This window comes from Dinoponera quadriceps, unplaced genomic scaffold (genome assembly GCF_001313825.1).
Source record: "Dinoponera quadriceps isolate SergipeBrazil2010 unplaced genomic scaffold, ASM131382v1 scaffold4444, whole genome shotgun sequence".
NCBI classification, from domain to species: Eukaryota; Metazoa; Arthropoda; class Insecta; order Hymenoptera; family Formicidae; genus Dinoponera; species Dinoponera quadriceps.
This window is the reverse complement of record NW_014558991.1, coordinates 1,400,277-1,411,715: the sequence shown is the minus strand read 5'-3', so window position 1 is coordinate 1,411,715 and position 11,439 is coordinate 1,400,277. Positions and strand designations below refer to the sequence as shown.

Here is an 11,439-nt window from a genome sequence, read left to right as displayed (position 1 = left end):
ATCCATAGTCTGATACGAGTTTAATGGGGCCTATTTCATATTTGCGTTATTGCGCGTGTGTGATATTTATTTCAGAATCAATTGGTGCAGGAATCAATGGCTGCGTTCAGAAAATACAAACGATCAGTGATTGGACAGCGATTATTGGTTTTTACTGTTAGATCTCTAAATTTAAACCAACTACGGGTTGGTGAATTATTCAATCGTTGTGCAAACGTTATGCTCGTCGAACGCAATCAATTACAACCGCATCTGATTGGAGTATATTTTAAGGTCTGAGAGAATATTTATCAATTGGATGCAAGAGGTCTGTTCGTTTTCGCTGCAGGGCTGAATAGTGCATAAGTTGAAGTGAGAAAATATATACTTGTCTCACTTCAACTTATTGCACTAGTTCAGCGGTGCAACGAAAACGAACAGACCTAAGAGCCCAACGAGCGCTCAGTGAGCGGCGTAGTTCGTTCATGCATTATTTCACCACTGGGCTAGCTTCCTTTCTCGTTGTTGCTCTTAGGTCCTCTTTTTAGATCAGCCATCATGGTAAGTGTTCGCGAGTGAACTGTGTGATTTTCGAGACCATCTCGTACAATTTCACGATAAATCCATATATATTTCGAGAAAAAAAAGAGATTCTCTCAAAATGCTCTATTAAAATTGCAATATATCCGGCAACAGTTTGTTCGCAATAAGACATAACTACCGGAACCACGTGCTGTATATGGTCTATTAAATATAATCGCTTTGCCTTAATTTTGCTTTCAGAGAAAAGATTAATTACTCGTTATATCTTCTTGCTAAAAGACGAGAGTCGCGTCGAGTACGATTAAAGAATGATAAATTTGTCGACAGAAATATAACCTATCTTTTGACACGTATGTAGGACTCGGAGAATGAATCGTAACGACTGTTTATTAGTCATTTTTATAAATTTTAAATAAATTAAACTTACATTTCACACAGATCGATAATATATATAAATAATTGTCCATCGATCATCGTTTTTCACTCAAAATGTCCGGCATAGAGTTCATTTGCATATGTAATATTTTCTTCAATTTTTAAGATATTTCCTATATAACCCTTTTCATATAATTTACATGATGCTATCGACTTTCCAGATTAATGCTATGATAGTAAAATACTGATTTAATGAGTCTGATTAGTATCCTCTAATATAACCAAAATATTTGGCTAAAAACATGTCTTACATTGGATTTATCATTATAGCCGCCTAAAAAGGACACAAAGAGTTCCTCTAAGCAACCACAGAAGACCCAGAAAAAGAAGGAGGGTGGATCTGGCGGAAAAGCTAAGAAAAAGGTTTGTTATCTCAGTACTACAATCATGATAATTATACTAGTGTAAAAAATCAAACTAAAGATCATCTTGATAACAATAAGACCATGTAAAAGGAAGAAAGTATATTGGAACTAGGTAGTTCACTTGGTATAACAGTTTGTCCAGCAAGCGGAAGATGTCATTGTTCAGCAACCTTCTGTATTTTTTGTCCGACTCTTGCAGGCTGGGTTACAAAGTCCTATTCAATGAATAGAATAGCATTTGATTAATCAGTTATAACGAAAGAAATCTTTTTCTCCCGATTGATCTATCAAGTACCACTTGTCTCATAAAATTTTAGAGTATAGGCATATTTTCGATAATTTGATAGATAGATCTCAGATGATGTACACTTATTAACTTGACTAGTCGTGGAGGCAAAAACTGATTTAATGAGTCTGATGAGATTTGAATATCTTTCATAATATATCACCTATGTAATGTTACAATTGATTTTAACACAATGTTGTCTTTTCTATACTTGCAGAAGTGGTCAAAAGGAAAAGTACGTGACAAGTTAAATAATCAAGTACTTTTCGACAAGGCCACATATGAAAAACTGCTGAAGGAGGTGCCGCAATATAAACTGATCACACCTTCTATAGTCAGCGAAAGATTGAAGATCAGAGGGTCACTTGCAAGAAGGGCCCTAATTGAACTTCAACAGAAGGGTTTAATTAAACAAGTTGTGCAACATCATGCACAACTTATTTATACACGTACCACTAAGGGAGACGACCCAGCGGTATAATGTGTATAATATGTTTTAATAAACAAATTTAAAAACATTCTACTCCTTCCGATTTTACTTGTATCTCTACGGTCATTTCGAGTTCTTGTTCGATCGGTTCATGAAATAAAGGGGAAGAAAGCTTTCCGAGTAGCTGAATCTACTTCCTGAGAGTTTCTTTACAGGGCTCCAATATTATTACTTAATATTCATATTTGATTAAGACAATCTTGTTGATATACTCTTTTTTTTCGTTTATAATAAGATTTCTTATGGTTTTTTTTTATATATTCCTGTGTATGATATTCCCAACAAATATGCTTGACAGTCATCCTTGGCCATGTTACTACATTTAGAGTGGTACATATCCCTCGGTCTTGTCTACAATCTTGCTTTAAGCCTGACGTAGCAGTGAACAAATTGACCAACCAATCGATCGATTATTTTAGGTTTAGTGAACTTTGCTCTGATTGGCCAAATGTCAATTCAACTACAATCCTAATGGTTTCTGCCCACAGGACGCGGTAACGCTTGCCGCGCGGCGTAAGTTCGCGCGATAGCCAATCAACGTGACGGTTTTTGGTAAAAATTAGAAGTTTGTTGGCTGCCGCGTGAACTTCCGTCGCGCGGCAAGTGTTGCTGCAACCTGTCGGCAGAATCCGTAGTCGGATTTAAGGCTGATCGGATATAATCATTTTTTTCCGGGAAGCCATGATCAATCCCGAGGTCATGACACGATTAAGGATGTCTTTCACCAACTCTAGTTAACCGACGATTAACCGACACTTAAACGACCAATCGCATTAGTCAATTAACTGACCAAGCGTCGGTTAACCATCAGTTAACTTAACCGGAGTTGGTGGAAGTCACCTTAAACGATATTTAAACCACGATAGTAGAAAACAGGCAAATGGCAATTGCCATTAATTGCAAATCAAATGACTGTGAGTTTCATGACTCTCAAGGACAAAGCAGACGAACTTTTTGTGCTTCCCCTCTTCTAGAACTTTTCTTCAGACCGGTGTCGGAAAATTCGCTTCGACTTTTCAGCTTTTGCGGCAAACCGCGAGATGTGCGACCGTCGGTAAACAGATCGACAATAACGCAATGGTCAAAAGAAAGAGAGAGAAAGAAAGAAATACGTGACAGATGGATGATAACCCTCTCCATCTTTCCGAAAATAATAGATGAATAACGACGAGCGGCGGCGAGGGACGGAGGGGAGAACTGTTACAACGGTTATCTCCACTCGAAGGGCGGAGGAACGCGCGGCGTCGATATCGAGCCGTTTCCGAGCTCGCTCGCCAGCATTTCCCATCGAGCTTTCCATCCCCGCCGTGTCGAGGTGACACGGTACGCAGGTACACGGGTGCAAATAGAGTTCCTCTAGCCTTTTCCTCGACGAGATCGGTCATTCTCCTTCTCTCTCCCTCCCTCTTTCTCCCTCGCTCTCGTATTCGCGCACGAGGTTCCGTTCCGCGCGGCCGAAACGCCCGATCGACCAGCCGATCATTCGCTTGCTCGCTCGTATACACGCGGCGGGATCTCCCGTGTGACACCTGAGAAGCAGATAACCTCGCCCGTTGTGAGAAATTCTGCCATCTGCTGAAACCGCTGCCAATTCCACGCTCGCCGTACGGCCGTTATCTATTTTCGGAAGATCGTGACCGGAGGGCCGCGAAGGAGAGAAAGAAGCGAGCGAATCGACGAGGGAGAATACGGATCCTCTCGGTACGACCGGATATTTTCGAGGATTGCGTCGCGTGACGTCGACCGAGCGATACGCGTCACCACATCCGAATGCGCGAGCGATTCGTGATTGCACTTTCTCTCTCTCTCTTTTGCTCTGTCGTCTCTGAAAATACACGACGCACTGTTCTCACACTGTGCTCTGTTTTAGGAAACTAGTCTATTGACGAAGCTGCCTGAAACTTGTCATTGGAGGCATGTTTGAGTGAAGCTACTGTTTAGTACAGACAGTCCTCGTCTTCGACGCCATCTGGAGAGGCAACGGTCTGAAACGGATGATACACGTTTCATTGTGAGAGCAGAGACAATCAACTTGGGGGTTGAAATTAATATAATTAGCATCACCAAGATGTCTGGAACTAACGACAGTTTTAACAGTAACACCTGTGTGGTGTGCTATAAGAATGTTGAGATCTACAGCATCGGTATGTGCGAGCATCCTGTTTGTTACGAATGCAGCACCAGGATGAGGGTGCTCTGCCGGCAGAACGAGTGTCCCATCTGTCGCCAGGATCTGCCAAAAGTTGTGTTCACGCGAGAGATAAAGCCCTTCCGTTATTTATGTAAAGGGAATCTGATAGATGACCAATACGCTATCTATTTTGGTAGTCCGGATATCCAAGAGAAATTCAACGATTTATTAGCCAACACGTGCTCGATGTGCAAGGAGAAGCAGGTGTTTGGTAGTTTCAATAGCTTGAAGGATCACATGCGACATCAACACGAGCTGCATTACTGTGACTTATGTGTAGAAAATTTAAAGGTGAGACATTCATCTTCTCTTTGCCACACAACTTCTTATTTCTGTCCTTGCGCTATTTCATTTTATTTATTACAGTAAAAGTATCAATATCCAGGCATGCGTCTAAACCTGAGCATTCTAGTTGTTTAACTACGAATATCTAAACACAACAAAAATACTGAAAGGACTGATAAGATAAGAAATCTAAAGTTCTATGTAGTTAACAAAGTTTAAGATTAGAAAAATCTAGTGCATAGCAAAAGCATAATAGATAAGAGCCGAATATAAGGCGTAGTGTTTGTTTTTTTAAGTCATATTTGTATACATGTTGTATATAAATATATGACTATTAAAAAAATACACCTTAGGTTTTTTTGATGTTAGGCTCTTATAGACCTTCCTAGGCCGATACTCATAATCGGATCTTACATGTAAGCCTTCTTAAGTTTATCTTCAGATACTGTACGGCTCATTTCATTGGCTACGAAGCACTTGAAGACGAACTTAAAATAGTCTCAAATAAAAGATCCGAGTATGAATATCGGCCTAATCTTCAATTTTGAATATCTAAATTTTCGATCATAAATATATATACATTTACAATATATGTAACAAATATCCATAATATATTCTATATTGAAAGTTTAAATATTCGTATTTAAAAACGAAAATAATGAGAATGTTCAGATTTAGATCCGGGTATTTTTACCTTGTGTAACCAAAACGTTTTCTCATTGATATTGTTGCATTCGCGGTGTAGCGGGGAATGTCCAGTCCCGTTGTGGCAACGGTCACAAGAGTTGTTCAACCAGCTGTTCGTAGAAGAAGTTACACGCCGACATATGTGTGACGAATAGCGACAGATGTACCGATTATACCGACTTGCAAATACACGCGTTCGGTTTTTAAATCAGCCCATATTGACTTTGCTCGAATCCAGTCTTGTTTGGTGTGACGCAGCAATATAAATGATTGTTATTATTGTACACAGTCTGTTTTGCATGTCGATCGGTGAAATGACGTCTGTTAACCGAGGCTGTCTCCGAACGCAGATATTTTCCCACGAGAGACGTTGTTACACGAGAGCGAGCCTGGCGCAGCATCGGCGGAAGGGCGACCTCGACGACAAGAGTCACAAGGGCCACCCGCTCTGCGAGTTCTGCGACCAGCGTTATATGGACAACGACGAGCTCTACCGACACCTGCGACGCGACCACTTGTACTGTCACTTCTGCGACGCGGACGGTTTGCACCAATACTACAGCTCATACGACTACCTCAGAGAGCACTTCCGCCAAGAGCACTACCTGTGCGAGGAAGGGGTGTGCGCGGAGGAGAAGTTCACGAGTGTTTTCCGGACGGACATAGACCTGAAGGCGCACAAGGCCAGCGTCCACGGCAAGCAGCTGAGCAAGGCCGCCGCGAAGCAGGCGAGAACGCTGGAGCTGGAGTTCACGTTGGCGCCGCGCGGCGATAACCGCATCAACAGACGCGGCATGTTGAGCGCGTCGACGTCGAGGAACACGAGGGAGCACTGCAACAACAGCAGGGATTATCAGCAGCAGCAGCCCAGCTCGTCGTTCGATCCGCCGTTCTTCGTGAGACAGCCGTCCGTCGATGTGCAAAGCACCGACGAGTTCCCCACGCTGGGCAACGCCGCGCCCGTGGTGGTGCCCACGCTGACGCAGAGCAAGGGCCGCGGGAACGTCACCATCCGCAGCACCGTGAGGAATCAGCCGCTCGCGGTGACGGACGAAAACTTCCCGGCGCTGGGCCCGGACTCTGCCGGTATCTCGAAGACGGTCAATTTCAGCGTCACCAGCAACGCCGCCGGGATGGCGCAGTGTCAGAAGGCCTCGTCGAACGTCTCCATCCAAGTGAACCATGAGGCTAACGGCACCGTCACCACCAGAGTGTCCGGCCCGAACATCAGGATACGTCCCGCTCAACTGTCCATAGACTCCGAGTTCCCGGCATTGGGCAACTCCGAGCCGTCTACCAGTACTGCCAACTCGACCCAGTGGAAGGAGGTCCTGCAGTGGACCTGTTCGAAATCCGCGCCGACAAGCGCCTCCAAGAAGGTCCCACCCCTGTCGTCGTCGCCGATCCGCGAAGACTTCCCGAGCCTCTCGAAGTCGTCCAAGTCGAAGAAGCAATCGGTGATCACGGTGGTGCCGACGTGGGGACAGAACGCTTCCACCAACAATAACGCGAAAACAACGACGGACCTGACGAAGGGCAGGACGAAGAAGAAGAAGGTGAAGCAACAGACTTCGAACGGCAACAGCTCGAGCGGCAACGAGTCCAACAGTTCCAACGCGAACGCCTCCAAGAGGGACGCCGAGCAGACGCGAGAGTCCAAGGAAAGCTCGAACGCGTGCAAGACGACGGAGCACGCGAGCAGAAAGGACAAGAAGAAGAACAAGAACAACGTGGCGGAACCCGGCGGTGGCGACACGAACGGAGTGCAGAGGAAGCGCAGTGAGCTCAAGATCGACAGTCTGAACACGACCAACAACAACATCCACAAGGTGGAGGATTTCCCCGCCCTCGGCAGCAGCAGCAGCAGGCTGTCGAACCCACCTCCCGGCTTCGGCTCGCCGGTGCCGCCGCCGCCGCCTGGCTTCTCCGTCAAGTACAACAGCCTGGACCGGTTGCACGGCAGCAACGGCCTGACCTTCACCAGCAGCTCCGGGGAGAGCTACTCTATCCTGCCGCCGGCGGACGACGCCGGTCACGCGTACGCGTCACCGCCCGACTTTCAGAGGCGCAATACTTGCCTGGTGGCGCGGCTGAACGAGGTGCTGCTGCATCAGGACAAGATCGACCAGTTCCGCTACGTGAGCGGCCTCTTCCGCGGCGGCACCTGCGACGCCGAGGAGTACTACACGCACTGTCGCGAGGTGATGGGCAGCCACGCCTTCGAGAACGTCTTTCCCGAGCTGCTGGTGCTGCTGCCGGACATCGCGAAGCAGCAGGAGCTGTTTAAGGTGCACAAGCGGGAACTGGCCGGGAAAGCGAAGGGATTGGAGGTGTGCGCGACCTGCGGCCAAGTGGCGAAGAACGGCGCGGACTTTCGCGCGCATATGTCCAGTCACACGCTGGAGAACCATTTCCCGGCGCTCGGCAAGAGCAGCACCCCGCCGCTGAAGAACACCTGGGTGCGTAAATGAGTCGATCCAGCCCTTTCTCTCCTCCCCGTCGCGTCGATCGTTCCTCTGCTGTTGAAACCATTCTTGTAAATACCTCGCTCTCTTCTTGTTTGTACCGTCGAGTAATCCTCCCCTTCATCGAACCGTGTCTCTCTAATACGTAATGCGAACGGTATACTCATTGCGAGAAAGTCTATCCGGACGAACTTGCGTTATCGCGCAAGAAGGAAATCAGTCAATCGTGATCCGTGCAGAAAAAGGGTGTTTTCTATATCAGATACATGATTGCTCCTCCTGCATATGCATTATGCTCGTCTAGATAGGCCTTTAGGCATCGCAACGCGAGAAAATTCGCCAACATAGAGCTAGCGCCGATTATTCGCGGTAAAGTTTTACGTTGAGTACATCGAGGGGCGCTCGAATGGTCTAGTGGAAAATGACACATTAAAAAGATTACATGTATACATATGTATATATATATGTATACATATGTACACACATATATATATATATACATATACATTAGAGGAGGTCGCCTCAAAACGTAGTGGGAATCACAAAAAAGCGAGCAAATTCACTAGTTGTTGGCCAATAAAATTATAAATATTCTGGTAAATTCGTTCACTTCTGTAATTCTCGCTACGTCTTGAGGCACGCAATCAACCCTCACTTCCCTCTCCCCCCCCCCGAGCTTATACAGACGGTTGTATTAATGATGTAATAAAAGGCCCAGCGACGTGAACGCTGATACAGATCAGATATTTTTTTGTATAAATAAACTTTATGAGAGAGAAGAGATAAGATGCCGAATAAATACAAAGTCTGTTAAACATTGTGTGAAGGGAGAGAAAGAGAGAGAGAACACGCGGGCGGGCGCGCGCACGCGCTAAACGATTTCAACGACTCTTCATTTCCGCTGTATTTTAAGATACCGTATTGTACATACAGTTCGTAAATAGCAGCAGCGTTCCTTCCGTAATTTATTTGCCATGTTTCTTGGAGTAGAGAAGTGAAAAGTAGATTGCCGTGGTTATTATGAATACCGTAACACCGTACATTAACAGATCGTTTGATACATTATACAGTACTTGTGTAGCACTATACTGTACTGTTTTGTACTGTAATAAAGTTGTACATTCAGTTAACGACAATACTAATTTTACCGAGCAAGCAGAATGCGAATGTTGATTCCCGCCCGCTTCTCCTGCAGCCCCTCACGCTGTTGGAAGATTTTTCAGAAAGCGAGAACGATGTTCCACGAACGCGCTGAACTTCGCGAAAGACTCTGATTCGGAGGTTCGAGACTCATATTAACAATCTGGTAAAACTGACGTGTTGCTTCAAGTTATCCAAAACTTGCCTCGAGCGAGATACACTCGGATTTGAATTTAGATGTTTTTTTTTTCAGATCCAAGTTGTTCAGTTGAATTGTATGACATATTTAACAATATATCTGTGAACGCTATTCAACTGAGAAAGTTACATCCAATTTTGAATTCAAATTCGAGTGTCTCACCTGAGACATGCTTCGAATAACGACTATTCTTGCGGACCTGAGTATCTCATTTGAGACAAGTTTCAAGCAAACGACTGTTAATGCGAGCCTGGCGAGAGATTTGACTTTGGAGAAATCTGTGAACTGCCCCTTCCTTCTCATATTCACCCTCAGACTTTATTGTGACAATCATATCTCTAAGCACACCTCGTACACAGCTTAGACTTATTAAAAAAAGATTCGGCACGGGAGCAACTCCGGTTAAGTTTTATATATATATATATATTTCCTTTGAAAGATATTAAAGTTAATAATCAAATACTTAAATCGTACAAGTCTTACCGGCTAACGTTACTTATCTCAAAATTCACTTATTTATTCGAAGAACAGGACAGTGCGAACGACTTGCACGTGTAACATCACACAGCACACCGTATGTCATTCCCGATGAGAGTAGCACGGACGTAGGACAGTGGACGACGAATCGTGTATTCAGCTCCGGTTCTTCGTCTAACAACAAGGCAAAAATAAATAAATCTTTTCTCATGTAGCTGAACCGGCCAGTGATCGACAGAGGGCGGCCTGCTGCTAACAACGAAAACAAAAGTCGGAATTCACGTTTCAACGAGGAGAGAAAAACCTACGAAGGAAAAACCTATGTACAATCCCTGTGGAAAAACATCTGTTATGACGCAACGACTCCTCCCTCCCCCTCTCTCCCTTTCACTTCTCTGCCGCGAAACGAGAGCACGAGTTCACGTTGAAAACGCGAATTACTGTTGTACTTGAGCGATAAAAAAGAAGCGGTCGAACCTGGTAGTCGGCCTGTCTCTCCCCTCGCGTCGACCGGCGCGCGCGATCGCACAGCGTTACATCGACATACAATTTGAACAATGATGGTAACCGAGTGAATCCCTGTTCGCTCTACGTCCATGCCCGGATGAATGAGAAGCTGTCCTTAAGAATACCGGCTGCAGTGAGAGGCGCTATCACTTTTTGGCCAACTCGTTACTCAGCCAGTCCAGGCCCTCGTACAGGCCGTGTCCTTGGGTGGCGCAGGTGCTCTGTATGTACCAATGGCGGCCGCGCAGCGAGTTTAGGCCGAGTTTGTCGGTGAGCTCGGCGGCCGACATCGCGTTCGGCAGATCTTGCTTGTTGGCGAACACCAGGAGCACCGCGTCGCGCAGCTCGTCCTCCTTCAGCATGTTCGCCAGCTCGCGCTCCGCCTCGCCGATACGTTCCCGGTCGTTGCTGTCCACCACGTAGATCAGACCTTGGGTGTTCTGGAAGTAGTGCCTCCAGAGCGGCCGGATCTTGTCCTGGCCGCCCACGTCCCACACGGTGAAGCAAATGTTCCTGTACTCGACCGTCTCAACGTTAAAGCCGATGGTGGGTATGGTGGTGACGATCTCGCCAAGCTTCAGCTTGTAGAGTATGGTGGTCTTTCCAGCGGCGTCGAGACCGACCATCAGTATCCGCATCTGCTTCTTGCCGAACAGCCGGGTGAGCAAGCTGCTGATCGTCAGACCCATCTTGTCCTGTTCCTTTGTGTTTTCTTCAGCGGAGAATGAGCAAAAGCGCAGGATACGAGAGGAACCTTAGAAACAACAAAAGAGAGCCAGCTGTTTGTTACTGAATAGGCGATACGACGTCTTTTTTTACTTGAACTGGTTACACTAATTAAAGAAATTTACACACACCAAAGCTTGTATGTACGCTTCAATGTGTGTTCTTGAAATAATGCAGCCGGTTGAGCTAAAAAGGGCATACCAAACGAGAACGCAGTTGCGAACGAATTCTCTGCGTAGCCAAGAGGCGACTACGTCGTTCGTTAGGATGAATCCAACGATCTGTCAAATGACGTTTCCGGTTTACCGTTCGGCCTCGTGGCGTGCGTCGATGCAGACACTCCTGCTGGATCGACGTCCACGGTCTTTTATGCTTTCCTTCCTAGAGGATAAACTTTCCTCGTGACGCACCTCGGAGACGACGGTGTCTCGCAAACGTCACCTTGCGGCGAGGCGCCCTGCCGCCGGAAACAGTTGGCAAGATTCGCCACGCACGCCACTCCTCAACGGCGATAAAGATAGGAAGAGAGAAAGCGAGTTCACGATCGCTTCGAGATCCGAGGACAAGGTTGACGGCTGGTGCTTTCTTCGAGTACCGTAAACGCTTCTACCTTTGGGGCTTCCTCGCGCCGAAGACGCGCATCGCAGTCGACAGGGAACGACGA

General features: G+C 46.1%; 3 protein-coding genes across 5 annotated transcripts; 2 read left to right on the top strand and 1 right to left on the bottom strand.

Moving 5' to 3' along the window:
* Positions 1-455: 455 nt before the first annotated feature.
* On the top strand, positions 456-2,126 carry LOC106750021 (40S ribosomal protein S25). Its single transcript, XM_014630025.1, has 3 exons — positions 456-540; positions 1,228-1,320; positions 1,826-2,126. The coding sequence occupies exons 1-3, from the start codon at positions 538-540 to the stop codon at positions 2,087-2,089; spliced, it is 360 nt and encodes a 119-aa protein (XP_014485511.1). The 5' UTR covers positions 456-537; the 3' UTR covers positions 2,090-2,126.
* A 1,136-nt stretch (positions 2,127-3,262) lies between these two features.
* LOC106750061 (zinc finger protein 598) lies at positions 3,263-8,862 on the top strand. 2 transcript variants are annotated; one of them, XM_014630116.1, is made up of 3 exons: positions 3,263-3,429; positions 3,969-4,580; positions 5,612-8,862. In XM_014630116.1, the coding sequence occupies exons 2-3, from the start codon at positions 4,167-4,169 to the stop codon at positions 7,730-7,732; spliced, it is 2,535 nt and encodes an 844-aa protein (XP_014485602.1). In that variant the 5' UTR covers positions 3,263-3,429; positions 3,969-4,166; the 3' UTR covers positions 7,733-8,862. The 2 variants fall into 2 exon arrangements, with proteins under 2 accessions (XP_014485602.1, XP_014485601.1); XM_014630115.1 differs by lacking the exon at positions 3,263-3,429 and adding an exon at positions 3,437-3,799.
* A 502-nt stretch (positions 8,863-9,364) lies between these two features.
* Positions 9,365-11,434, bottom strand: LOC106750064 (ADP-ribosylation factor 2). 2 transcript variants are annotated; one of them, XM_014630121.1, is made up of 2 exons: positions 10,907-11,434; positions 9,365-10,803 (listed from the first exon to the last, which is right to left on the bottom strand). In XM_014630121.1, exon 2 carries the CDS (start codon positions 10,736-10,738, stop codon positions 10,196-10,198), a length of 543 nt encoding a protein of 180 aa, XP_014485607.1. In that variant the 5' UTR covers positions 10,739-10,803; positions 10,907-11,434; the 3' UTR covers positions 9,365-10,195. The 2 variants fall into 2 exon arrangements, with proteins under 2 accessions (XP_014485607.1, XP_014485606.1); XM_014630120.1 differs by having other exon boundaries at positions 10,977-11,433.
* Positions 11,435-11,439: the final 5 nt, after the last annotated feature.

What these genes read in the sequence shown, in the direction of transcription:
- LOC106750064 (XM_014630121.1), bottom strand. Translation starts at nt 10,738, where the DNA reads ATGGGTCTGACGATCAGCAGCTTGCTCACCCGGCTGTTCGGCAAGAAG.
- LOC106750061 (XM_014630116.1), top strand. Translation starts at nt 4,167, where the DNA reads ATGTCTGGAACTAACGACAGTTTTAACAGTAACACCTGTGTGGTGTGC. An exon ending in TATGTGTAGAAAATTTAAAG is followed by an intron (nt 4,581 to 5,611) that starts GTGAGACATTCA and finishes CTCCGAACGCAG; the next exon opens with ATATTTTCCCACGAGAGACG.
- LOC106750021 (XM_014630025.1), top strand. An exon ending in GCGGAAAAGCTAAGAAAAAG is followed by an intron (nt 1,321 to 1,825) that starts GTTTGTTATCTC and finishes CTATACTTGCAG; the next exon opens with AAGTGGTCAAAAGGAAAAGT.